Raw genomic sequence first — 27,353 nt, forward strand, 5'->3', positions numbered from 1 at the left:
TTCAAAACAGAAATGTCCCATTACCAAGCCTACAGGCAATGCAGCTTCCCTTGTGGGTGATGAAGATGCTCAGAAGAGTCCCCGCTCTCCCAGTTTCACAAGAGGAATTAGTTGGGTTTTGGAGCAGGAATTTATGATGGGATTGGCACAACGGTTTGGTGAGAGCAGAGGTTGCTGGTAGAACAAAGCTTGAGGAGCATCGTTCTCTGGCATGTTGGACTGAGCAGCTCTGATGGGATACAGCACTTGTCTTAAAACTGGCACAATAAAGCCAGGGGCAAAATTGAGTGTGAAGGGGGTAATTTTCAGGAATTCCTGGCAGCTCTCATGCCTGAATTAGCTTCTCTGGGTTGTTTTCCAATGAACTGCTCTGTGCCGTGTCCGAGTAGCACATTAAGAGGGATGGAGTGAACAGATCAAAGAGCACGAAACATCCTTGCCTGGGGTGGGTGACTTTTCTGAGTGTTCTGCTCATCCCTTCCTCTTTAGGAAAATCATCTGGACTTAAGAGACTCAAAGCAGGACATTGGGGTCCTGGCTAGAGGTGAGGGCAGGAGGCACAGCCTTTATGAGCTCAGCCTGGACTGCAGCACCCTTTCCCTAGGGCCCATGGGAGGGAGACTGACAGTTCCCATCATCCTGGAAGAGCGAAAAATGTGGTAAGCCTGAGACATGTTCTAAGGAGAGATACCGGTCTCCCATTCTCATCCCAGATCTTTGCCTGCATTTTGCTGAAAAGAAGAAAAAGAGCCCCCTCCATAGGGTGAGCAGTTCAGCGGCAGCAGGTGCAGAACAAGAACATCAGGTTGAGTTTGAAGCTCTCCGAGCTTCGACAGGGAGGGGTGAGCTAGCTAGCCACAAGCCTACCACGCAGGCAGCACTTCGGTTGGAAGCTCCTTCCTTTGCAGATGAATACCTTGATCTCAGCTCCCCCCTCTTCTCCTTCTCACCGAATCAGCCCTGTGTGGTCGCTCGAGAGCAGCACACCTGACTGCGGGGTGCCTGGTGCCAGCAGCTGCCGAAACCACAGCTTGAATGAAGCCAGCCTTTCTCTCCCTTGCTCAAGAGAAGGCTGTGCTGCACAAAACCAAAACTGAATCGGGCTGTTCTCACCCTCAACTCTCCTGGCAAACAGGAAGCTACGAGCAAGGGTGGAAGAGAAAGTTTACGGGCTCTTGGGTAACACCGGGAACATGCCTCAGACACCACCTGCAGTGAAGTGAAATAAATGCTTTCCAGGTAAACACGCGCATCTGGGTTTACCTGGCCAGCTGATACACTGACATCTGTATCCAAAACAGGGGATGAGTTGAGCACTTGCATTCCCCTCCCTGAGCTTTGTCTTCAGATGAAAACGTTAAACTGATGTACCATCTGCCAGAGCAGCAGTTCAGGTGCAATCGGCTGTTGCCAGAGCTGCCGTTATAGCCAGGGAGAAAAACTGATGAAAAGCCAAGAATTTAGTGGCCAGCAATGAGTCTCCTCCATGCCGGTACTACAGTGGCTGGTACCAGGTCTTCAGAGTAAGTCATCCTCCCTTGGAGAGGGAAGGTCTTTCCTCCCCCACAATGCTCTTTCCACCTCTGAACTCCTCCAGGAACATAGAATAAATCCATCTAGGAGGGCTGGCCACCTTGTCATGCCCCTGGCTAAGGGGGTTCAGGCTCAAGTCTGCAAGGTTCCGTTATTCCAATTTGTTGTCATAGGAGACAGGGATTGTCTATCTGTACATTGATGGAAAGAGGACAGAAGCAAGCATGTGCCCAGGGAAACGTGACCAAGTCAGATAAAAGCTGTTTTGCAGTGAGATACACTTGACTGTGGAAATATCTGCCCAGGGAAAGTGTAGAGGGGAAAATGATCAATTTAAATAAATTGATATTAAATAGTACAAATGCCTAAGGAAGCATGCACCCAGCAAACGCCAGGTAGCTTATACTTCTGTAAAAATGCTGGCACTGATTTAAGAGCAGAATATATCCAAACTAACTGCATCTATAGCTCCAGCAGGTTTCTGCTGCCCATACACCCTGACAAGAATCTTTCCTATGCCTGACACTACAAGTTCAAAACCCTGGATGCTATTATAAGTATTTCTTTTTAATCATTAGGTGTTTTTCTGGCTGATGCAGAGGCCAAAGGGAAGCTTTTGGGTGCAGACTGCTAATGCAGCATCACCTTGCCTGGTGTATACCTCTTTGGCAGCTCCAAAATGAATCACAATGAGGAGCAGCAGCATCTTCTGCTCATCTATGCCAAGAGGACGCTGGCTCGTGAGAGTGCAGGAAGAGGACAGTGGTCTCAGCAAGGCACCTCCACGTTTCTCCACGTCTGCTTTTTCATCCTCGTCCTCTCCTTCACTCCCGTAGTACCTAGGTTATGTATTAGGTATGCATATGTTCAGAGTTTTTCACCACTACTGTTCTAAGCTTTTCATGACCAGGTATGCACGGAATCAATATTGGAGCTCCCTTGATTCAGCACCTGCCTGTTCTTGACATTTAATCTATCTGTCGTGATTAGGATCTGCCACGAAGGCACAGCAAGAGATTGTCGATGGCAATGCAAGAGCAAAGAGCCATTTTTGTAGGTCTTCCTGCTGAGTCCACCCTGGAGATGCTCCTACCTCTGGCACTCACAGCCTGCCACCAGAGCCAAGGGCCACCGTGGGACGCAAGTGGGATGATGGATTAGAAAAATGGCTGTGAAATTTCTCATACATTTCCTGCAAGTTTTGAAGTCAGGCCTCCCTGTATGACATCTCATCCCTCCTCTTCACAGCTGCTTCTCATTTCCCAGCCATAGTCTTCCTGTTTTGCTGATTTTTTTTTTTTTTTTTTTTTTTTTGGAAAGGTGCAGGGCTGTGCTTAACAGCTGCACACAATTCTCCCCTGGCCATGCCTGCTCCCATCACTATATATAGCCTCAGACAGGCCAAACAAATGGAGCAGGGCTGGGGTTAATAATCACAAAATGGAGTTCAGCTGTCTCTGAACTGTGATTTACTGGGACCCAGGCCAGGCAAGTTCCTCCTCATGCCCTTGCTGTAGAGTTGTCCACGAGGGACTAGTCTTTTCAAAAGGGGAAAAATTATTTGAACTGCCTTTTTGCTAGCTGAAACTTGAGAAGATGTGAAATGATTCAAGTAGGTCTGTTGTCGGATGAGGTCTCCAGGGAGGTGCTGGTGTGATGTGGAAGGGCACTACGCGTGGTGATGTGCCACCTTCTCCATCCTTAGAAGCTCGGAGCCAGGAGAATGGGTGAGTTTAACCTGGCCCTTGTTCTTCGCTGGGGCTGGTGGTGGCTGAGCAGTTGTTAATGGCAGTAGCCCATGAGGAATATGGTTGTTAGAGTTGCTCTCAGTCAATAAGTGCATCCCAGTGGGAAGGTCTGCTCTGTGGTTAGAGGTGTGAGGGTCTGGCAGTCTGTGCCCCCTACCCATTTCATGTCAGGTGTCCACAATGTTCTTGGTGTTGGATAGCCTGCCTGTTTGTCCCATGGATAGAGACTGGATACAGCTGTCCCCTTTCCTGAGGGGTCTTAGCCCAATTGGTGTCCCCTGTGTTGGGTGCTGCTCTGTGCTGTGCAGGGGTACCCTGTCCCCCTGGGGTGACCTGCCTGGGGGTTCGTATCTCTGTTGCCCGCACAATCCCAATACTGATGGGAAGAACCTGCAGAGCATAGCTGGGGCTCAAATTACTTGGTGTACTAATTGTTAACAAACAGCCTGAGCCAGGCTGCTGTGCTCACTTCAGAGCCGAAAACAAGAGCCAAAGTACGTGGGCAGGATTCACACAGCATCCAGTCCATCCCAGTCCTGCCTCTTGGGTGTGCTGAGCACCATCCCAGGGTCTCCCTTGCAGAGGCTGTAAGGAGGCCATAGTGTCACACGTGTGGCATTGCCACCTTCCCTCCAGACACGGGGCACCCAGCACCCTGTGGTGTGCTCTCAAGCAACCTCTCTCATACACCCTGGTCCTCAACAGCTCGGAGTATTTTTAGCCGGCGTGCCTTGCAGACGTAACTCTTCTCCTGAAGAAACAAACCTGCTCGTTTTCTGCCTTCTATGGAGAGATATGGCCCCAGGCAGCTCTCCTCCCCCTGCCTCGCACATCCACTGCCTGCACCCACGCTGCTGCTCCTCCGGCTTCTAAGTTGCCGATGGGCTGCTTAGTGTCCAAGGGCAATTTTGGCAGTCCTCTGCTCACCTTTCGGGCAGGGAGGTGGATCTCGGGTGATGGGAGGGCAGGCTCGTGGCTGCTGGAAGCAAAGACCAAGCTCTTGTAAGCGTGCCAGGGCAGGTGGGATGCATCTGACAGCTTAAGACCCTGGGACCCAAGCAGCACAGCTTAGGTCTTTGTGCTTTGACTGGAAGAGATGAGGTCCTGAAGGCATGTTCAACACAAAGAGATACAGGCACCTGGTAGGATTTTCAGCAAAGCTCATACTGTTTGTTACCCAAAGGCTTTTCAAAATCCATCGGCTCCTTTCTGCTCCTAAACACCATCTCAGGCCTGCCCTGGCCTCATTAGTTGCAGAAATAGTAGCCTGTAGTTTTCCAGCATATGAAGGGAATGTTATTCATCCTTTGAGCAGTTTCTGAGTGACGAGGCTGCTGAAATGCCTGGCTGTATCTATGCAATTTAAAGAACCCTTCTTCTCCCTGTGCTGCCTCAGCTTTCCCAACCCTAAATGAACTGACTGTCCACACTGACGTGACCATGCCTCACTTGAGAGGACACAAGGCGAGAAGCCAGTGCTGGCAGATATCGTGGCATCTGCCAACAAACATTGCCCCTGGAGCTGCTCAGGTCTTCTGCCACATGACCCCAAAAAGCAATGTGGCACGGCCGTGCCACCATGCCTTTCTGCCATGCCCCCGAATTTCCCGCTGCTGGGGACACTGGGACTTCTTTACTGGGCTGCTGTACCAGCATCAGGGAGATGGCAGTGAGGGGAAATCTTGCATTGAAGGAGAACTGCACAAGTTAGTCCACGCTGAGCCGCTGCATCTGGTGTGCTGGGTCATGCAGGGCTCAGGAAAGGGACTGTCGGTGTCGGGTATAGTCTGAGAGGAGTCATCCCAGGCTTAACTGGGACCATCATCTGCAGAAAAGAGGGATAGTGCAAATCAAGGCCGAAGTAGTCCCTCCATTTCATCCCGGTCCCAAAACAATCTGCTGTGCAGATTGCAAGTTTGCAGAAAGCTTGCAGGCTGCCCGTGTGTATGCACAGCATCTTCTGGGAGTGTCCCGGAACATCATTCCCACATGGTATGAGTGTTTTCCATGTATGTCTTTATGTTCCTCTGTGCTAGCCTACAGTTCGCCTGAAATTTCTTAAAATTTTGAAATTCCTCATCGCCATGTACATCCTTAAATGCAGCAGGGTGTACCCGCAAGGCAGCTGCATTGAATCGCAAATAAGCATCTGTGGACTACTTGAAGATTTCCCTTTGAGAGAGATGTGTACATAGCTAGGGATTTCGGGAGCCCGCTGGAATGTGTAGAGGTTTGTTTTTTTCATGATAAAGCCTTGAAGAAGTACTCTTGGAAAATGCCAGCACCGATTAAAGGACTGGGGCTTAGCATTTGCACAACTGTGGAAGTTCAAAGGAGCTAGGCGTATGCTTTCCTTCAGAGGATGGGTCACGGCATGGTTTCTGAAATCCCTGCTCACTGCCTGCTCCATCCCTGGGTCTCTGTGTTCCCACCTCAAAGTCCACTGGGTGCCACTTTCCAGCTCCTTCTACAGCATGAACCCACCACCCACGTTTGCAGTAAGGGGTGTCTGTATGTGCTCACATCCCCCATGCACCTAAAAAGTCAATACCCCAAAATACCCCAAAAGCTCTGTACAGCCTCTGTGTCCTCCATATTCTTCTTTCAGGGCAGAACTGACCCTTCCAGGAGATTCTAACTGCTCCTGTGCCAAAGCAGCCATGTGCACCTCAGGTCCTCAGACAAGGGTCCTTCCAACCAGCAACTGTGGGACGTGCTCCCTCTGACTGCTGGGGTGCAGACGTGCACAAAATCCTTCTCTTTTACCCAGCTGACAGCCTGTCCGTCTGCAGGGTAGTGTTCAGAGTTTGCCTTTGGCCTCAGGGGCCTCTGACAGAGACAGAACTTCTTTGGGACAGAACTTATTTTGGGTGGCCATCCCCAACCCTTCAGATACACCTCCCAACATGAACACCTTCAGGAGCCTCCTTAGATCCACCATCACAACCACTTCCAGTGCTGGAGCTGCCACACAACATCTTTTGGGTTCTCCTGTTGGTAGAACATGAGTTTTCCTGGCTAGTCGCCTCCGCCTTTGAAACACAAAGATTTTAATCTTTCACCCTCTTTCTTCCTCTTGGGAGACTTTGGTCAGTCTTCTTAATTAGACAGGATTGCCTCACTTCCTTAGATATGGAAATGTCTCTTTGTTAAACAAGGCAGTATCTCTTATCTTTGCCTGGCCTTTAAACAACTCTGCTTTTGGCAGTTCATTCTGTGTCCTTACACCTAACATGCAAATGATGCAAATATCCAACTAGGTAAAAGTTTGTAACTCATTATAAAAACTTGGCTCAGACCCGGAGCAGGAGCGATCCTGTTTGGGGGCATGGAATTCTGCGTGGCTGATTGCCAAACTCTCTCCTAAGCACATCTTTACCACGGCCATTTCCTTTCCCTTCGGATCTTTCCCCATTATTTTTATTTTTCCTTTTTTTCCTCTTTCAGGTTATCAGGCTCTTTTATCAGAGAACAGAATCGGAAAAATCCCAAGAACAGTTTTTATCTATGGGGCTTCTCCAGGACAGGACTGCGTGGGACACCCCAGGATGTGACTTCTCATGTTGGGGAGAAAGCAGCCCCCAGTCGCAGCTTTCTGCAGTCTGATGGATCCCTCCCAGCCCCCTGCTAGAACTTGCCCTGCCGTTGCCATGAATGTGAATTTTTGCTGCTGCCAGTTGTGAGGACAAAAATAAGCAATTTTCACCCTCATCCTTGTGACGGGAAAACTAAACTTTTGAGAAGACTTCAGCTGTTTCTAGTCTCAGGAACTCACATCTACCTGCTAGAGCAGGACTGGCATCACTTGGTTTTTAGAGGTGGGAGAAGGATGACCATGCTTCCTCTTTTCCACTGACGCTGTTCCAGTTGGCATTAAAGGATAATTTGTGCTTGGGCTGGAAATAGCCAGGACAGGTTGACTATGACTCTCCAATCCAGGAGTGGGGTGGAGAGCCCCGACTCCACTCTCAGGAGAGTTTGTGTGCTCTCTGCACAAAGCAGGGCAACTTCAGCGGAAGAGGTGGAGTCCATCCCTTTGCAAAGCTCCTGGGAGGATTCTCCTGGCTGCTGGAGATTTTCCTTCCCTCAGATAGAGGCAAAACCTGAAGGCGGGCGTCCCGCGTTAGGCCAGCTGCTATTATTGAAGGGGACACTTGGGGTGGCAATGGGTGAGGCAGGAAGAGCATTACTGTCTTCCTCCTGGAGCTGAACCCTGAAGACAAGGTCTTTCAGAAAGGTGAAGGCTACAAGCCTTGGAAATGGTTTGGGGCTGGGAATCCCAGGTGGAAGGAGCCACCTCCTGGAAAGACTAAGGCTTGCAAGCACTGAAGGAGGACAATCCCTCGGCTTCTCCCCCACTCTCCTGCTTTCCTCCTTGCATTCATCCTCATGAACTCTTCCCGGACTAGGTTGTGCTCCCACCATGAGGGTGAGATGCTCAAAAGCTCAGAGCTGCAAAACTATTGTGCTGTGGTCCAAATTCCCCTACAGACCTAGTGGAAGATGCTGCATCTGTGTCCCTCAGCACGTAGGAGGCCCCACTGGCCTTTTGCACAAACGCCAGTGGTTTCTCCTCAAAGAAAAGAAATGAGGAGCGAAGGGCAGGTAATGATGTGGCCAAGATCCTCAAGGATTGGGGGGACAGCAGTGGGAACGGAGCCAAGAATAGGCATGCAACAAAATCTCACCCTGGAGACCTTCTCTTGAATGAGCAGAGAGGAAGCCCTCTCTTCAGCTCCCATAACATTTCTTTATAAGTGCCGAAAACTTTAGTGAAAATTAGATATAGGCATCTAAAGGAGTTCTGTGCTTTTGCAACTTTTACCCAGCATTATAACAGTGTTCAGCACCGTAGAGTGCAGCTGGCTTCACTTTTCTGAACAAATTCAAAATAAAATCCTCAGACTGGACCTTTTTTTCCTGATCGCAGCTGACTCTGTGTTTGAAATCTGTATGTTTTTCCCTAGACAAATCCTTGAAGGGAAAAATGGCTTCAGGCTGGGCAGAGATCAGCTCGTCGCACAGAAGCGGGAACAGGAGAGAGTGTGACTTGCAGTAAGCTATTGAAGGAAATTAATCTGTTCAGTACGTCAAAACCCAACGGCTTCTCAATCCGTTATTCCACTGCGTGTTTAGCAACACTGGAAAATACTGGATTTAACGGGATTTGAAAGTGATAAAATGCATAACAATAATCAATTTCCAGGAGTTAAAGCCAGGTGCAGTCAAACAAGAAAAAAGACACTGGGTTTGGTGGTGACTTATCATCATCAAAAAAAGTGTTCTTTTGGTAGGCTGTTAAATTATTGAGAAAAAAATTGAGAAGCTTGTTGTGTGCAAATCCAGAGCAGATGCTTCTGGAAAACGCCGTAGATGTTGGGCCCAGTAACGGGTTGTCTCGGATGAAAGTTCCTATCTTGGGACAAACCTGAGGACTGTCAGATGAGGAAAAGGTGCTTTTCTGACCCCCAAATCCCAAAGCCTGTGTCTGAGTGGTGCTTCAGTCGCCGAGGTCTGTCCCTTGCTATGCCCGAGGATGTCTGTTCCGTTTAATTTCTCTCTGGCCCTCTGTTTCCCACCTGCTCTATCAGATGGACTGTTTCCCTTGGTCTCCCACTTCACAGTGCAATTTCCCTCTTTGCTTCGGACTGGGAGCGCTGGGTTAATGCCGCCCTCGTAGGGTGTCAGCATTGCACAACCAGTTAACCCTCTCTGGATAAGACGTAGATGGGAAAGACAAAAGAAGAACCGAATTCTCTGCCGGTGACACTTTCTCCCAGCCAACAAACAAAAGTTTTATTAGCTAAGCCCTCTCAGATGCTGCATTCCAGCTTGGTAACATTTCGGTAACACATTGCAAACGTTTGACTCATAGAAACTTGGAAGGCTGGAGCCGGGGGAGGGGGAAGAGCGTCACATTCCCATTCCCGGGCAGGGTTTGGTTGTTGGATTTTTTTTTTTTTTTTAAAAAGAACTGAAACTTCTCTCTGTTTAATGAAAAAAAAGTGTTTGAGCCTGACGGCTTTCACCGGCTTGCATTGTGTTTGGGAGAGAGGGGCTGGGGGAGGAGGGCTTACGCTGCCAAGGGAGGAACCCAGGGCAGCTGAACTCGCTTTTCTTCTGCAAGTTTTTTTTTTTTTTCTCCCTCTGTGTTCCCAGGACAGGGTTGGCTTTCTAGGTTTGATAAAGCATTTCCTTCCATTGTCATTCTATACGGCCTCTGGGCCCTTCTCTCAGTCCCTCCCCTTTTGCCGTCCCCCCTCTTTCTCTCTCTCTCTTCCTGAACTTTAGTGAATCTTGAGATATAAAGAAAGCAGCTGCCTCCCTTAAGCACATCTTGAACAATGAGACCTCATCTCCAAGGGCTTTAATTCCTCTGGATGCAAGGACAAAGCCAGGGTGAGTAGCCTGCTAGTGACTCTGCCCGTCACCGCATCCGCAAACGCGGCCGTTCCCGGTGGGTTCTCGCGTCCGTCCCCGCAGCGTCGGGGTCCTCTCGCTGCTCTCAGGCTGCCGAGGTACCGTATAGCACAAAAGTAGATGCCGTAAACGTTAAAAGTCTCAAAACCCAACCCAGCGCTGCCTGAGAAAGTGCGGACGCTGTCCCCATCGGACGCTGTCCCCATCGGACGCGCGTGCTGGAGAAGGCTTTGCCACCCAGCTGTGTGCCTGGATTTGGGTCACCCTCTGGCTCCCCTCCTTGGGAGACTGGGCAAAAACCTGGTTCTTAGCAAGGTGGGAGGAATCCTGATCTCAAAGGCAAAGAAAAACAAATATGATGCAATCAAGCGTGGCTCTGAGCGGGGCTGCGGGAGGGAAATCTTCCCCGCAGCTTTGGGGCTGTGTAATTCAGGGGCGACACCGAAAGAGGAGCTCGGAAAGGCTCCGGGTGGGAGACACCTCCATGATCCAGGGACGCTTGGTTTTGGAGGCGAGGGCTGCGTCGTGTGGATGCTGCAGACCTTCCTGCCGGTGTCCGTGGCATTTCTGCTCTCTTGCCTTCAACAGCCTCGTAGGAATTTTCCAGCCCGTTTTAAATGGCGAAGCGAGAGGTGGGCTGGAGAACAGGGAAACTTCTGCTCGGCGCAGGGGATCTGAGACTCGTAACCGCTGCATCCCAGGGAGAAAGCGGCCAGCGGGGCTCGCTGCGGTCCGTGCTGGGGACCGCAGAAAGCAGGCAGAGGCGCAGCGTGTGTTGTCGTTGTAAAGAGTGTTATCCGGAGTCTGGTTTTGCCCGAGTGACCTGTTTAGATTTTTTCGTGCAGAAAAAGCAGGAGGCAAAATACAGGACACTTCAGCAGCAGTGTGATATATGTTAATTAAGGGAATTCGGGACAAGTGATGAAGCTGCTGCCTAATGTGCAACTTCCAATAGCGGGTCCCAGTCTTACCCTCCCAGGAAACTGTAACCGATTCACATGGGAGACCGTGACAGACAAGAAGGCCTATCGCAGATATATCTTTAAGATCTTCCCAAGGGATTGCACGCTGCAAAAAAGCACATTGTAAACCTGCCAGCTCCTCTTCCAGAGCAGCTTCCCAGGACACTTGCTCCGGTTGATGTGCACCAAAACAGCTCTGTGTTCCTGGCTCTTCCCCGCTGTTCTTTCTGGCAGGCCTTTGCAAACAGCTAAAATACGCTCATCTCGTGAAATCTTCCTTTCAAGGTGTTTGCATTCCCTGAGCTCTCGCGTGCTCTGATGTACTCGCTGGTGTAGCAGTCCCTCCCTTTGCCTCCACCATTAATGCAAACTTATTTTGCTTGCAGTGCCTAGATGACAATGGGAACAAAGGAGCAGGGACCATGACTCTGAAGGATGTCTGAGGTCAAAAAGTCCCCTCTCATTTGTATCGGCTCCTCTATTTGCTGAATAACTTGCAATGCGTTCCCTACTCTCATGTTACTTAGAGGAACTGGGGGCAAACTGGTGGTGATGCATGTGGGCCGCACGGCAGTGCGGGAACCTGCGGTACAATGTGGGCTAAGGACAGCGGTACTAGATGTACTTTGGCAAATGGGAAATGCTGCATGCTTAAGAGAAATGTTGCTGGTTAGGGCATGTTCCTCAGACTGGTAACCACCAGAGTTTGAAAAGCAGAGGAGGGAAAACCAGCGACATGCTGCTTTTGGGGAGGGGAAGGTGCTCCAGCAGTTCTGCCACTTTTCCCAACTCTCAGCTGCCCCTTCACCTCTGCCATTGAACTCGTGTGATTACGGAGTGGTTAAACTGGGCCCTAAGGGTTTATTTTTAACCTCGGTTGCTCGATGTTAGCTCAGTGATCTGGTTAACAATACGATGTCACAAGCCATAGTGGTGCTGCCGCTGAGTGCGCCGTGCTGGTGGGATCAAATGGCCTCGGTGGAAAGTCCTTAAGGCTTCACTGCCAAAGACACCGTGAAGTGGAATGACTCCCAGGTTGGGGAGTCGATTGCATGCAACTAAATACAGCCCAGATGCTGTTATCTAATGACCCCAGGTGTCTGTACTCACCCCCCTCCTTTGAGTTTCTCTTCTCCTCCATCTGTGTCCAGTATCTGTTGTCTGCACTGAAATACAATTTGTAGGACATAGTATCTTAGCCTAGGAAATACCACAGGGTATCTGAGGTCCTTGGGATGGGGCATGGAAAAGATTGGTGCCTGAAAGTCCATAGCAAGCCTCCATGCCATAATGACTGATCCTTAGATAAATTTTCCTAAAAGCTTTATTACAGGTGAGTTTCCCAAATTTCTGTCTTCTGCCCTAGAACAGGAAAGAAAGTCAGGGATAACTACAATTAGGAAGAATTCCAATGGCTTTATTGATCTCCTTCATCCCATGTATAGGCTTGTCAGGTGGAATTCATCCAAGTTAAGGTGGATAAGCCCAGCTGAGCTGCTCAGCCTTGGCTCCCTTTGCAGGCAGAGGGGAGGAGGGCCAGGCTCTTCTGGGGACTGTTCATCTCAGCTAAAAGTAGGTATTTGATGTGCAATTTTGATCTGGGTAAGCTGAGCCCTTCTAGTAGGGGCTTTAGGAGAAGCAGCTGATGACTTACACATGGAAAAGACAAGAAAAACAGACAGAGGAAAGACAGGTGATAAAGGGAAATTCAGATTAACAGGGTAAACCTGGGCACATGCAAACAATGTGATTTTGTGTTAGAAAACACTGGAAGACTACAGCTGAGAACACAGAAAGTAGGTCAGATGCTGACTGCTGGATCTATTCTAGGAAACCAGCTCTGGACAGGATTTGGCCACCACTCTGGGTAATCAGGAGGACATGCTCCACTTCTCCCGTAAGGCCTAATGTGATACCTAGGCAGATAAAATTAATAGCTCTGTCCTTACTACGTTTTAATCTCACTGGAGTTAATTTTTCAGGAAAATAGTAATGCGGATGCTGCTGAGTGTAGATGTAGGGTGTATTTGCGATGGGGAGCTGTATTTTAGGAAGCAATGCCTTGAAGAGGCTATAGGAGGCTTTGAAAGAAGAAACCTACTGGTACTGTTTCTGGTATAATACAGCAGTTGAGAAAACAAGCGTGAACTTGGGCCTTATAAACACAGGATGATCAAAGAAGGTATAAAAGAACACTTTTATTACTCATTAAAGCATTACTGAGCCCGTCTGGGGTTCTGTGTCAGTTCAGGTACCTGTTGGAGCATGGCATGTTCTTATGCTATAAACAACCAAAAAGCTGTCCTTGCATTAGGCAACACATGAACTGCTCAAAACGTGACTGGAAGTTTTCTAGGAGACCTGCAGAACTTGCGGCTTTTGCAAAAATCATCTAGAGAGCCTATGTAGTCTGCTATGCAGAAAGTCAGAGTAGGCTAGATACATTTTTGAGCTTTTTCTCTCCTTAAAATGACATTCCTAGTCCAACACAACATCAGGTGTTTTCCCTTCATCCCAGTGCAGCTGTGTTTGTGCCATTTGCTCTTAGCCAGAAACCTCTACTAAATCCAGCAGCTTTGGGCAGCACGCTGGTATCTCTGAAAATGGACTAGGAGTTGTGGGTAGAGATGGCTCAGGAATGGACACCGGGCTGGATGGACACGCGTAGGATTGCTCCAGGGAGGATCAGAGCCCATCGACATAAGGGAAGCAGTCACATTCACTTTAAATCCCATTGACTAAGTTGAAGGAGTTGGTTAAATTGGGCTTTAAAGTAGCGGAATGAGGGAGGTGAAATGAACATCTCCAGACTTGATATTGAACAGATCTCAGGTCTGCGGCAGGAGGAAACCTCCAAAGCTGTTGTGCTACTGCCTGGGACAGGCGTTTTTCCAGCCGGAGCTGACATGTGTTAATATAAATGTAGATGAAACCTTCAGATTTAATGGAGCTTTTCAGGGCATAATTGTGTTCCCTTGATTTTCAGGAAGAGATGAGAACTTTACTGCCACTGAAAGTCTTCCCCACCTCGGTGCCCATAGTCCCCTCCACAGCAGCCTCCAGGAGTTCATCTGTGTTCTTGGCACTTACACAATGAGGAAATTGGCCAGCATTTCCATATTAGCAATCAACTTTCCAGGGATGTTGCATGTATTTTCCAGCAAGGGATGGAACAGCATCAGCAACCCTTTTATCCGCCAGGCCAGGACTGCAATTCTGCAGTAGGAAGGACGAGACATTGTTTAAAAAGACTCAGGCGAGAGCTTTCAGAGCGCAAATGCCCACAGAGGCCATTCCTTCAGCGCAGGAGCTCTGTATTCAGACCGTGTCCTGGCGCTTGGCCCTCACCTATTGTCCCTGCTCGGATGTTTTGGCAAAGCACGGTGATTGCTGCCATCACCGCTGCTGCACCCTGTCCCAGCTCTTCCCTCGGACAGCCCCAGTGTCACACCAGCGGGCAAATGGGCATACTGGGCAAAGGAGGGAGGGACTGGTGGGATGGCAGTGCTGCTCTGCCGACATTCGTCCCGCTCGATGGAACTTCTTGGCATCTTGATGGACTATCGGAGATTTTGGCATTCGTCATCCTGGCTTTATGGCCCTGTTCCCTTGGTGAAGCTGAGCTTGGGGTCGCTCTGTGGGGGCTGTCACACAGGGAAGGGAAATTGGGGCAAAGCGCTTAGAAATGGCCACCTGGAACAGTTGGTAAATTGGGATTGAGGTGATGTGTTTGACCACCCTCGTGGTGCACAGGGATAGGAAGTGAGAGGTACCCAGCTGTGACCTTATTTCCAGTGCCACTTGCCTCTTGGTATCTCTCCTGGACAGACACAGCCACGCATTGTTTGCGTCGTCAGGAAGATGCACTTTAAATATGTATTAATTGGGCTTGGTTAATTCATCAGGAAGTTTACTTTAAAAGCAAATAAAACCAGTGAGCAGCTATAATGCCAGGAAACAGGTAAACTTTTTTTTTTCCAAACAAATCAGGCGGGTGGGGCAAAAAGAATCTTGCCTGATTTTTGCAGGCATTTAGCAAATTTGTGATGGCCGCACCTGATAGTTATAACATCACCAGACAAACTGCTAAATCATGGGGGTTTGTGTGGTGGCCACACACATTCCCCCACCCTTGAAATTTGCTGTCCAAGACTGTTGCGGGGCTATTGATGACTCCGGAATAGTTATTCCATCAGCCCATAGTCGGATCTAGTTTGCTGTTGCTTTGGCATCTTTCAAATGCAAAATGCACCGAAGGAAAAAAAAAAAAAAAAATCATTGTGCTCTGCTTTGCACCGTGTCTGGCAGACGTGTGCAGGTCTGTAAAACCCATCCTGAGCTTTGCAGCACCGGTGCAAACCTACAGCAGAGCGAGCGTGTCGGGACTCGAGGTGCCACGGAGGGTGGGATAGGAGGAGATGGAGCCTTTCTGTAAGGTCACCAGGTCTGGCTGTCAGTCCGTGGCTTCTGCTAGTCCCCAGCAGGCTGGGAGACAGGTAACACCGTGGTTCAGCCTGCTTTAGCCTTTTTTTCACGCCAGCCTGCTCCTCCCTGGTAACTGCTCGCCGTCCTTTGTTCTTGAACCATATTTCTCACCACGTCGTCAGGCGCGCTCAGCAAGACGGAGAAAAGTGCTCCCTTTCAAACACAAAGTCCCAGGACAACCCCGGCCTTTTTGTTTCTTTTTTTTTTTTTTTTTTTTTTTCTGTGCTCGCTTTCATGCTGGGAGAGCAGTTTTTCCAGCCAGCCTGGCTTTGGAAAAGCCCAGAGCACCGGACATGTGTGGAATGAGCAATGCCGGAGCTTCAGGGCTCAGCCTGGAGGACCCTGGGCTGGACAGATGGACAGCAGGCTGGACGGACAGGCACCAGGCTGGAGGACCTGTAAGCAGGCAAATAGTCTCACGGGGGAGGAAAGGGGTTGTTCTGGGCTTTGGGGACAGAGCGTGGCTTTAAAGGGAATATAGGCTTTCCGGAGATGGATTTTGAGTTGGAGGCATGCTGAAGCTTCGGGTTTTGGAGCAAAACTATTTCCTCCATCTCTTTGTGCCTGTGCTTTAAATCTGGTAAACAGCACGTGTTCAGTTTTGGTCATTCATTCAGTGAGACCCAGACCCTGTAACTCACTTGATAAATACCACAGCAAAGTCTGCTTCTGCTGGCACAGAGGCTGATCTGAGCGCTGACAGTACACACCAGGATGGGGAGGACCTGGCTGTTGAATCCTGCTGACTTTTCAGATCAATCTCTTCCCTGTGATTTGTCTAGACAAAAGGTTTTCAGCAAGTTGGAAAAGCACTGTGAGATTCCTGGGCATTTCACAGCCCTCAGCATCCTCTGGCCCCTTTATGGAGGCGAAACCCTGAAATTATGAGAGGCTCAAGATCATATTGCTGTGCGACTCCTAGGAATGATTTATAGTCCAGGGACTATAAATCCTGCTCTGCTCAGATGGAATAAGAAAGGATCCCTCTTCCCATTTCCTGAATTCATTATATTTAAGACAAGTGAAATTTGCATTAGGACAAAAAGAAAATCACTAGCAGATCAGAAAGGAAACGTTCCTATACTTGAAACTAAATCTCAAACCAAAACTGAGACCAGCAAAGTAAAGACCAGACGCAGGGACCTGGTTTAAAAAGTCACAGGCACCTGAGACGCGTCTTGGGCAGGAAGAAGGTGTTATCTGCCAGCTTAGTGATTTAAACAGCCCCTAAGGCTGCGGGAGAGGTGAGATGGGTTCCCATCTCCTGCGGAGGGTCAGAAGGCACCGAGCTACCGCTGCTGTCCCTGTGCAAATGCTTCTCAGACTTTTCTTCAGAGCCATTAAGGCTGGAGCAGAAGGGTTTTTTAATGAAGTTAGGATTCCTGCCTCACCCGCGCATCGGGCGCTGGGGACGCGTGGGGCTGAGCTCAGAGGTAGCTCTGGCTGTCAGCAGTGGTCCTTCACCAAACCCGAGAGCCGGGGACATCGCTGGAGGCCACCTCTACCGCTTCCCAGGGGCGACTGGTTCCTGGGACGGCAGCACCCACCCAGGGACGTGGCCAGGAGGTTGCCTAATCCCTTCTGCTTTCCGCACACGCAGCGCGAGCGAGCACCGCGAGGGGAAGAGGATGAGGGCCTTTTTCAAGGTTACAAGCTTCTTATTTTTGGACGCCTTTCCCTACTGCTGGAGCTGACCCAGGCTGCGAGCTGTTGAAGTTTTAGGTCCTTTGTTTGTTTAATTGAAGTGCTGTTTGTTTTTGATCACAGGCATTAGATAGGCGCTTCCTCTGCAGGCAGGAAGCAGTGATTTCCTGTTCGTTCGCCGGCCAACTCTCACTGCGCAGGAAACCTCGCTCTGCTGAGTGTTCACTTTTCGTGCAACATTTTTGGAAGGTCTTTCGTGGTGTTGTTTTGTTTTCTCTCTTTCTTTTTCTTTTTTTTTTTTTTTTTTTTTCTTCCCCCCCTACAAGTGGTGCTGGTGGTGGTTGGTCTCCGTAGGAAGGATGTGTAGAGACAGCCCTAAGTCAATGCACGCCGGGCTGAGCGTGCTGGGTGATGCTGTTTGCTGGAAATAGTTCCTTTTAGGCTGAAATCTTTCGGTGAGGTCCAAAATGCAGGGAAGACAGTCGCTGTGCTGCCTTCACAGCACCACCAAGCCTCCTGCTACTGAACACATTTGGTTTTGACAGTTATTTGACAATAGCTACGTGTTACCACAGGGCAGTGCAATTGTATCTTCCTTGTGCTTTTGTGGACCCCACTCAGTGTGGATCCGTATCTACAAGCACTCAATTTCTTTGCAAGGCTCACCAGTCTCTAACTGTTGTTTTGTTGATGTGTCCCTTGTAGTGAATTTTTTTTTTTTTTTAATGGGACACTACTTCATTTACTGTGAAGGAAGGTGTATTTGTAACAGGTCATTTAAACAACTTGCCCAGCATCACATAAAGACTCGGCACATGAGCAAGGAGTTAAAACAGAGACTTGGATCAAATCTGCCAGGTTTGCCTGCTTGTTTGCTTGCTGGGCCAGAAGGACCTGTAGGCAAATGAATACTTTGAGGATGCAGCAGGTGAAAATTTTATTGCCAATTACCAATTAAATCTGTGATAGATTGCTGTTCTCGGTCTGTGCCCACCGTGTCTGAAATGGATGGTGTTTCCCAGCTCCTTTGTAAGCGCAGGCAGCTCATTTCTCATTTCTGCAATACCCCACCGCCCTTGTTCCCTTCTTGATTACAACCGTGTGTCCAGGTCAGTCCCACGAAGCATCGGAGAGGAGTCAGGGATGGGGTTCAAGGAGATGCTTCGCACCTGCATAAGTGTTTCTGGGGTGGAAAAGAGCTGCTTAGGCTTTTCTGTCGTATCACAGACAGGCGCAACAGCAGTTGCTTGGCAGCTCCGTGTGCACGGGGATGTTTTTACTCAGCGTGTTTATCCTGGTAGCATCTAGGAGCTAACCCAGATAGGGCTTCACTGCAGTGCAATGCCCAGAGGTGAAGCACTGCAGTATCAGATGGCTCCAGCCACAGGAAGCCCGGACAGACAGACGGACACCGCTGCATGAGAGCTTTCAAACTGCCCCACGGCAACAGATGCCGACCGTCAGTGCCACACATACTTGTCTGCCTGAGTTTTTAATTATTTTGCTGTCGTAAAGGGGCTCCCCTGCAGGGAGGGAATTTGTGATGGGAAGAAGAGCGGCTGTAGCAACAAAGCGGGGAGAGAAATGGCAGGGGAAGGGGGAGCAGAGCAGCTCACAGCCCCCCGAGGCGAAGAGCGGGAGGGATTAATCCTGCAAATGCCTGCGCATGGGAGAGAAGATGGTCGGAGGTTTCAGCCAGCGTTGCGCAAGAGCGGCTAGCTGGGGCCGTTCGGCCGCAGGGGGATGAAGCACGGCGGCGGGGGGATGCACGGAGGGATGGGAGCTGGAGGAGGAGGATGGTCTCTGCTACAGCGACTGCACCAGGCTCCAGCTCCCATCCTGCTCGGCCATGGCTCGTGCTCGGGGCCATCCAAGGAAAACATTGTCCGGGCTGCTCTCCTGCGGCCCCGGCTCTCTGCAAGCGTGTCCCCCACCATCTCAGCCTCCTCTCCTGCCTCGTTCCTGGAGAGCTCTCCATTCCCCAGGCCCCTTCCGATCATTGCACGTCGATGACATCATTGCCAGTTGCCATGGAAAAGCCAGGTTGTCCAAAACACGACCCTTTGGCCTCATCCCATGTGTGTCAGGAAATGAAGGTTTTATAGTACATCTCTGCAACGGAGCAGAAACAGCCGGAGCAGGAACCGCAGCCCGGGGACAGGCACACAACCCACCCTGGTCGCGGGCTGGCCGTCGTGTGACTCCCCCGTGGCCTCTCCGATGGGGAAATGGGCACCTATTTCTTGGGGTTGCAAGGCAGATTTATGTCTCCTGAGTTATTTCTGAGCTTTCTGCTTTGGTCTGAAACGCCCCGGAGGAGAGGCAACCTGAAGTGTTTAAGCCGTTGCCTGGGGAGAAGACAGAAAGTCTGCACCGGATTGAGCAGAGGCAGAAAATGGAAGAAAATGGTCCGTAGGGGCTCCTGGCTGGGTGGAGCAGTTGGAGGCGATCGAACGCGTCTCCCACCTGAGCTGCAGGCTCACGCTGCCTTTGGGGGGGCTGTGATGTGCAGGGAGAACAGCGAAGGCGTTTTGGGAGGCTTGGTCACAGAAATTTTCCTATAGCCAGAAAAAAACTGTCCCAGAATCGGTGATTAGCAAAGACTTTGCAGACGGTGTGGGGGCTTTGGAAAGGAAACGTCAGGTGTCACCCCATGGCAGGGATGGGACGCTGCTGTTCAAGGCAGCCTTTGTTTAGGCAGGAATTACAACCAGACTCTCTCTCCTCTCCTGCAATATTTGGGAGTGGAGGTGTTTCCCTGAGGGAGGGCTGGAAGCCTTACCCCTGGATTCTCCGAAACCAGGCCAGAGAAAGCACGAGGTGTCCTGCCCTGACCGCAGAGCCAGGCTGGATCCGCTCCCTCCGTGCAGAAGGAGCGTAAAAACCTCCCATGAACACCTGAAGCAGCCGGTGGCTTTGCCAACCTCAGCTTCAGCTTCCCTTCCAAATTCGTGGCAGGGCCAGCATTCACATCGTCACCCAGGCTCGGATATGCGTCACCTCGGATGCAACGGCTCTGCAGCAGCTTGGGCTTTGACACAGTTTGTCTTGCCCCTGCCCTTCCTGCTCTCGGTTTGGCTGGGAAACGAAAATGCTGCTTCTCTTGCTGTTTCCAGAGTGGCTGAGCATCTCCGGACGGATGAGCTCTAACGTGAGAGTCTGAGACCCAAAGAGCCTCCAGCTCTCACCATTTCACGTTGCCGCATCCAGCCACTGCGCCGGGAGGTGCACGCAGGCATGCGTGTGTCTGCACACGCGTGCACCGCTGTGCACGCTTGCATTAGTCCTGGTTGGCGTGTGCCCGCGTACGCCGTGGCTCTGAGCATGAGGGAAGTAAATAACAAGAAGAAAATGACCCTCAAACAGCAACGTGGCCTGAATCTGGTTTCCACTCCCTAGTGCAAGCTCATCTCAAACCTGGAGGCTTTTTCCAGCTCGCTCACCCCTCTGCCACGCTGTCCCCTTGAACCAGACCCCCAGAAAACAGCGGTGACGAGCTGGTTAAACAGCACGCCCATTTGGGGGATGTGCTGGAAAATAAAAAGTTGGAGCCTTTCAGTTTTGCATACCCCATCCGGGGGCACGGTGCCGGCATTGAGCATGGAAAGTGCCTGCGTGACTTGTTTTGGTCTCACTTTGCTTGATAACTTGCCAATGCCACAGTCAAATTACCCCGGTAAACAACAGCACGAGCCAGCTCAGACTCAGAAACGGGGCTGGCAGTGACACAGTCCCGATCCGACGGTGCTGGCCGACCCGCTGCATCGCACTGCAGGCTCCCCCCCCGCTTGCAGTGGGTGTTTCGGGGTTAAAAATAGACTCCAGATTTCGGTTAGTAAATGCGGAGGCAGGGAGCGGAGCGCTGTTTATCAATGCCAGGGTTTCCCCTGAGATGCTGAAATGAGTCAGATAAGAGGTGGGCACAACCGTGCACATGCCCTACTTCACCCATACTGGCAATGCTGCTCCGTGCACGGGCCGTTCCGGGGAAGTTTTTCTCCGTGCCGAGGTGCCTTGGAAGCCGCAATCCCTATGGATGCTCAGTATGACTCATGTTCCTACCAGATTTAGATACTTTACAGCATCCTACCCTCAGCCCCTTAGGAAAACATTGCTCCCTGCCATTAATCCATCGTGGCTTGGCCATGAAAGAGTTATTTTCTAACCTGGCTCAATTCCTACTTGTATTTTGAGCTCACGCAAAGGGGTAGCAGGGGAGCACGGGTGTCCTGAGCGGACCCGCATCGCTGCAAGGCACCAGCCTCCGCTGGCATCCCAGCCATCTGGGATGCAACTGCACCCCTGAGGGCCGGGCAGGCATCACCCCAACTTTTCTACCACGTGCAAAAATATTGCTTCTGATGTGGAGGTTGCATAACTTAAGCTCCGTAATCCCTGGATTTGAGAGAAGCATGAGTGAGGATTTCACTGTCCCTGAGGGTTTCGCTCCCCTGGCAGCCAGGCTTCCATGCACAGGGGGGTTTGCAGGTAGCAAAGTCCGTGGTCTGGAAATGCTGGGGGGGGTTCCAGTTTCTTTCAGCTGTACGAGTGCTGGTAAGGTCTGGTTTTATGAACAAAACTACTGTTGCAAGGTTTTCTCGGGCTCCCGGACGTAAGAGGGTGGAAAATGGGGATAAACCGCTAATGGGATAAACAGAGCGCTCGCGACCACCGCTATATTGCTAACATTTGAGACCTTTATAGCAGCTGTAAAGGGAGGAGAGCTGCTCCATCCCTGGGGAGCCTCACAGTGTCATTACTGCTGTTTGTTGAAAGGGAAATCCAGCGAGACCCCTGTGTCCAACCCGGGTGCTCGGAGCCCACCGGCACCACACGGCAGGGAGGGCTGACCGGTGCCGCTGGGAACAAAGTGGCACTTTTCGGTGCTGCTTTTCGGACCTCTGTTGATGTGCATCACCCAGCGACACCTGAACGTAAAGACATGGGACGCTGTCTTTACGTCCCTTGCCTTCCCACCATCTCTTGACAGTCATCAAGGCACTGGCCCGTGTTTTCATGGGGCTACAGGCTCGTCTTGGTCACACCGACCCCGTGTTGCCCTCTGCCCAGTACAATCTTCTCTGGGGGTGATGCAGACTTAGCTGCAGCCTCTGCCCCAGCCTCGAGACACGTGGGCCATGTGTTTGAGTCACCCCAGGCTGGTTATTGTGCACAAGGGCAGCAGCACGCTGCCGCTTTTAGCAAAAGACCGAATCACTCGGTTGCAGGGTTTCTGAGGTCAGGTTGATGGAGTGCCTTGTCCCAGCCCCGTGGGGAGGGGGACAGGACTGAAACCACCCACCCTGGCTGCAGACTTTCCCCTCCTATGCCCCCACACCTCCTGAGTCCCATCTCAGGCACCCAGAGACTCCCAGCACCATCCAGACCCCGACGCCTTTGTGTCCCTGAAGCGACGCATCCGTGCACAAGGAGGTTTCCGGTGCTCCGGAACGCTTTTCCCACGGTGACAACATTTTCAAAACCAGCAACTGGGGCCTCAAAATTACCCAAACCTTGTTTTTCAGAGGGGGTGGCACAGGCAACACGGAGCCTCCAAATAACCCTTGACGTGGAGGAGCCGCAGAGCCAAACTCCAGCATGGGCAGCATCCCGTGGGCAGCATCCCGAACGCCGAAACCTCGCGCCGGCCGGGTAAATCGGCTTGGCATGGGGTGGGCTGTGGGGCCAGGTCCCTCAAGTTAATCGAGGGCACTTTTTCATGGCTAATACCTCGCTCGTTTGTGCAGCAGCGGCTTCCTGTTTGACTCACACCTGACAGCCCCGCTGCATAAGTCGGGGCCTCTCGCGCTTGCAAGCAACTGAATGGGGCTGTTTACAATTAGAGAACATGGGATTCCCAGAAAGAGGCTCAGACCGGACATCCTGAAGCGAAATACCCCAGGCGTCACCGGCTAAAAATAACCGTAGCAGAACAGTCACCAAACAAACAGCGCGTTAACACCAGTCCCGACACCGAGCTCTCACGTATCCCGTGGCACGGGGGGGAGCAGCAGGCGGAGGGGCATCGAAAGCGCCGGCTTTCCCTACCCCCATGGGGTTTTTCTGGCATAACATGGTGCTACAAAGGCTGGTGGCTGTCACTTGCAGTGATTTCTCTTTGTTTCTGGTTTATTAAGTGGGAGGGGGGAGTAAGGCAAGGGTTAAAATATAAATAAAACAAGTTGCAGCCAGAAATGGCTGGTGGAAATCAGTTTAGCCCACTGATGGGCTGGGGGAAGCTGTGGAGGATGGGAAGCAAAGGAGGAACAGCCTCTGTGAGGATGGGGACTTTGCTGGCCGGCTCTGGACCTGGAGCTGGTGTTCCGCAGCTGGGTAGGCAGGTATCCTTGCGGCCAGCTCTGGGGGATGTTGAACAGCCTCGAGGAGCGGCACAAGCTACTGCTTCTCATCTGGGGTCTATACTGGGAACACATCTCCCACTGGGACCCCCTGGCTGGGGCTCATAGGGGTTTTTATAACAAATGCTCACAACAGCCGGGGGGGAACCAGCCCCGCGGCACCGCTCAGCTCTCCGTGGCTGGTGGAGCGGTGGGAGCTGCAGGGTGGTCTCAGTAACGCTGCTCTGCGTTTCTGAGCAGGGTCCTGCTGTGGTTTCCCACTTGCATCCTCAGGATAAGCAAGTGCCCAACCTGAGAGCCTTTTCCAGCCTTTCTCCGAGACAGCACCAACAAAGTGGCTGGCAGGAACAGATTGCACGTGAAAAAGAGTCGACAGCGCTTACTAATCCCTCATGAATTTTTCCAGGACCTGAGTCAGAACTAGGGAAGGGGAAGGTGCTAAAGTCCCTGGTCCTTTGAGTGGGGCTCAGAAAATGGGGACGCGATGGTGGCGGGACCAACCTCAGCCTGAGCGGAGATGTGCATTGCGGTAGCCTGCGCGCGAAGCAGGGAGCTGCTGGCTTTGCATCTCCTCCCTGATGCTCGCCAGCTTGAGGAAGAGACAAGAAGACAGCTCAGAGCAAAAGGGCACAGAAAGGATCATAAAGACTCAGGCCAACAGCCCTACAGTCCAGTCAGCCTCTTTCTAACAGAGATTTGAGAAGATAGGAGCTCCCGTTAAAAGGCACTTACGCAATAGGTTGCTACGAGAGGAAGTTTCTCTTTAACCCCAGGCAGTTAGTGGTTGATTTATGTCCTACAGCTTTAGATTTTATAAGTTGCAGGGGTGTTGCATAAGATGATTTGACCCTATATTTCTTATAAACTTTTTCTGTTGGGGAACATCTACTCTTTTATCCGCCTCTCGCACGCCTGATACCTTGATGATGTAAAGGGAAGGAAAACAACATGGCTCAGGTTATCTTATGAGAGTGAATCCCCAAGTTTTCTCAGAGGCAGTGCTGGATTTGGATCTTCCTGAGCTTTACCCAGGGAACTGCCCACTTTTCCTTGCTAGTTATATCCCCCCCCCCCCAAAATAACAGAGGCTCTGCCTCTGCGTGTGCCCTCAATTTCTCCTGCTCTCCTCATGTACGGAGTTATAGTTGGTGGCTTTTGCTCTTAAGCAATAAATACCACAGTGGGGAATACTCCAGGAGTGGGGACGTGGGGAGTGGACTGCTGTAGACAATTTTGCACCACGTTACTTAGTTCATGTAGACATTGGCCCTGGACTTAAGGGCCCTGGGGACCACTTCCAGTCCTGTGGTCCTTCCTAGGTAAGAGCAATCACTTAGCGGGAGTCAATTCATTTCATGGCAGGGGAGACAGACAAGTCTTCTGCCTCATGGAAACTTCACTTGGGCTCTCTCCTGATTTGCCATTTGCCTTTAACCTAAAATAAAAGTTATTTAGACGAAAAGCGCACATTAGCAATTTGTGAACAGAAGGACAATTACAGGGAGAAAACTAATTTCCACCAGCATGGTGGGAGAAAGACACTGCTACATTGTCGGAGCCGCGGTATCCTTCCCAGCAGAAGAACCGGTCCAGGTTCTCTGCCTCCAGCTATTTCAAATGACGATAGTTTGTGAACTCGGCCTCTTGTTCTTGGCCTCCTTCTTGGAGTCCCGCCACGGGCCGTCTCGCTGCTACGGCAGCAGCAATACCTCCAGGCCTTTCCTTCGACAGCCGCCTGTGTAAAAAACTTGATTTGCTCAGCGGAGGACCAGGCTCCTCCATCTGCTCTCGACCAGCACAAAAGCAGAGCCGCAGCCCGGCAGGGATGACTGAGGAAACAGCCAGCTCACGGTAAATATTGCACTGGAGAGACAGGTTGCCAAGCACAGGGAGGACGATACTGGTGCTCTGAGATGGAGAACGGAGAAGTTGGGGCAATTCCCACTTTTGTTAGAGACTCCCCTGTTGCCCTCGAGCAAGCCCATTACGCTTGGGCATCAGCTCGCCCTTCTTGCAGAATGGGGGGGACAGAGTCTCCTTTCTCTTTTTGTCTGTCTTGTTAATTGGGACTGGCCCTTCGTTCGCGTGGGTGTCTGCTGCCATTTGGAAATCTGAGCTTTAGGTTGTAAATTCTCAAAGGGAGGGATTTTTCCCTTCCTGGGTGAGTGTGGGTGGCTCCGAAGCTGCTCCAATTTTAGTCTCCCCGCACCACCCAGATATAAAGCTGGGCATCTTGCTGCATCTGCTCCTGGGCTATTCATTGTCCGGGAATCCCCGGGTGACCAATTATGCCAGCAGGAGCATTCATGGAAACAGGCCATTTTCTGCGACAGCTCAAAGTGTTTGCAAAAGGTTGGTAGAGTCCCAAGAGCTTCTGGCAGCTTCATTTTATTTTGAAACTGGTTGGCCCCCAGCTGGGTGTGAGAGTAAAATGAAAGGATGCGAGATAAACCCACTTGTGCGAGAGAGTGAGCCGCTGCCCGAGGCAGCGCAGCATCAGAGGTCGTCATTCTGAAACCGAGCATGGAAACTGCACCGAGAAGAAAGCTAGAGAGCAGGGCTCGGGCTCCTCGCCACACACGGTGCAGACCACACTAAAGAGCTGCTCTGCCTGGGGACCGTCACATGCACTGGGGCAAAAGAGAGACAGAAACCTAAAGGGCAGGAGGCAGCTCCCACCGGGCAGATGAGCACTGACAACAAAGGTACTCTCGTCCTGTCCGGGCTACTCTCGTCCAACCCATCTTTTGTGTTTAAATGTGTCTTTGGGCTTGCTTTATCCTCTGCTCTTCGCTGAACATCTCTGTCATGTCGCTGTGATTGCCACCGTCGCTGCACGGGTGGTTTTAGGCATCCCCTGGCCTGAGCTGCTTGGGAGGATGAGGAGATGTGGAGGTGGAGGGGAGTGAATGGCGAGGTATGGAGAAGAGGAGGCTCTGATCGGTTCTTAAAGCTTGCGTTTGCATCTTGTTTACTGCCGAGCAAGCTGCCAGCCTGCTCAAGAGCCTGGGTAGCGTTTATCAGGAAATACGGTCGGTGTGTGCTGTGTTCGTAGCTCCGGCACCTTGTGACCCAGACCATACCCTGCCCAAGAGCACACAGGGATTTAGGAATTTTTAGTCAGGTTCACCCATTGTTGTGTGGTGTGTACTGTGTTATTCCTGACTGCTCTTGCCTGGGTAGCCCTAGCTCAGCATCTCCATCCCCCCAGCTGGTAGAGCCTCTTGTATTTTAAGTAGCTGAGAGATGCTCTGATGGACGGGCTGGAGTAGAGGGCTTAATACAGAGGATCTCCTGGTGGACATCAGCCAGGAAGGGAACGGCCGACAGGGCAGGTAGTCCTTGCTCATGTTCACCGTCGGTTGCTCACCATACAGCACGTGACAATCTCCAAGCAGGCGGGGGTAGCTCCCCTCTTTCAGGTGAGAAAGACATTGCGTTAGGTGTAACATGGTAGAAAACAGCACTGGGTCTTGCGGGACCTCTTGCGGGTCTCTCCGACTTCCAGGCTAGATGCTCAGTTACAGGTTTTCACCTTCAAAGCACGAAGTTCTCATTGCTGCTCCTCAAGACCCTCCTGTGTGCGCTGCACTGGGGACACTGTGTTGCCGTATGACCCCAGCATGGATGGCTTTACTGGACGTGAGCTAACCTGAGACTAACTCCGTGGTGCTAAACCACGACGATGTACAATAGCCGTGGCATTTGCTTACATTACGTGAACGACTTTTTCTCTGTACACCAATATTCGCCTTGCAGAGCCCTGGTCTGGACCAAGTGACTGGAGCCAGGACAAGGGGAGCATCTCTCCACTTTCTTCATCCCCAGAAAGGTATTACAGCTTTTCTCTTGCCACTCCCTGGTACTTCCTTGCTCTCCTTCTGTGAATAGGTTGGGAAATTGCATCAAGATAGAAATGTGCAGGTCATGACACCACGGTTAGGAGGAGGGAATTTGTGATGGAAGAACTTGTTGAGTTTTGTCCTACCTCAAAAGTGCTGAAACTGGTGTAACGCTCCCACACCCCAGCCTGGGAATTTCCAACTAAAACCAACTGGTTTTGGTTCTCTGGGCTGTAGAGAAAGCTGAGCACATGCTCAGGGTGCCCTAGATGTTTCAGAAACCAGGACACAAACTGGAAGAGCTGACAGTTTAAAAGTATCAGGACCCTTAAAGCTAAATCTCATGATCTGTAGGCATCC

The 27,353-nt window shown here is 51.0% G+C and overlaps 1 protein-coding gene across 1 annotated transcript in view; it reads left to right on the plus strand.

The window, feature by feature from the left end:
- Positions 1-9,395: 9,395 nt before the first annotated feature.
- HDAC7 (histone deacetylase 7) overlaps positions 9,396-27,353 on the plus strand; it is a 90,510-nt gene continuing 72,552 nt past the window's right edge. Inside the window, exon 1 of the mRNA XM_052809586.1 lies at positions 9,396-9,680. Within this exon, the coding sequence (XP_052665546.1) occupies positions 9,662-9,680 (19 nt within the window). The 5' untranslated portion in view covers positions 9,396-9,661. The remainder of the gene's footprint in view (positions 9,681-27,353) is intronic.

Source organism: Harpia harpyja, chromosome 15 (assembly GCF_026419915.1).
Source record: "Harpia harpyja isolate bHarHar1 chromosome 15, bHarHar1 primary haplotype, whole genome shotgun sequence".
Lineage (NCBI taxonomy): Eukaryota > Metazoa > Chordata > Aves > Accipitriformes > Accipitridae > Harpia > Harpia harpyja.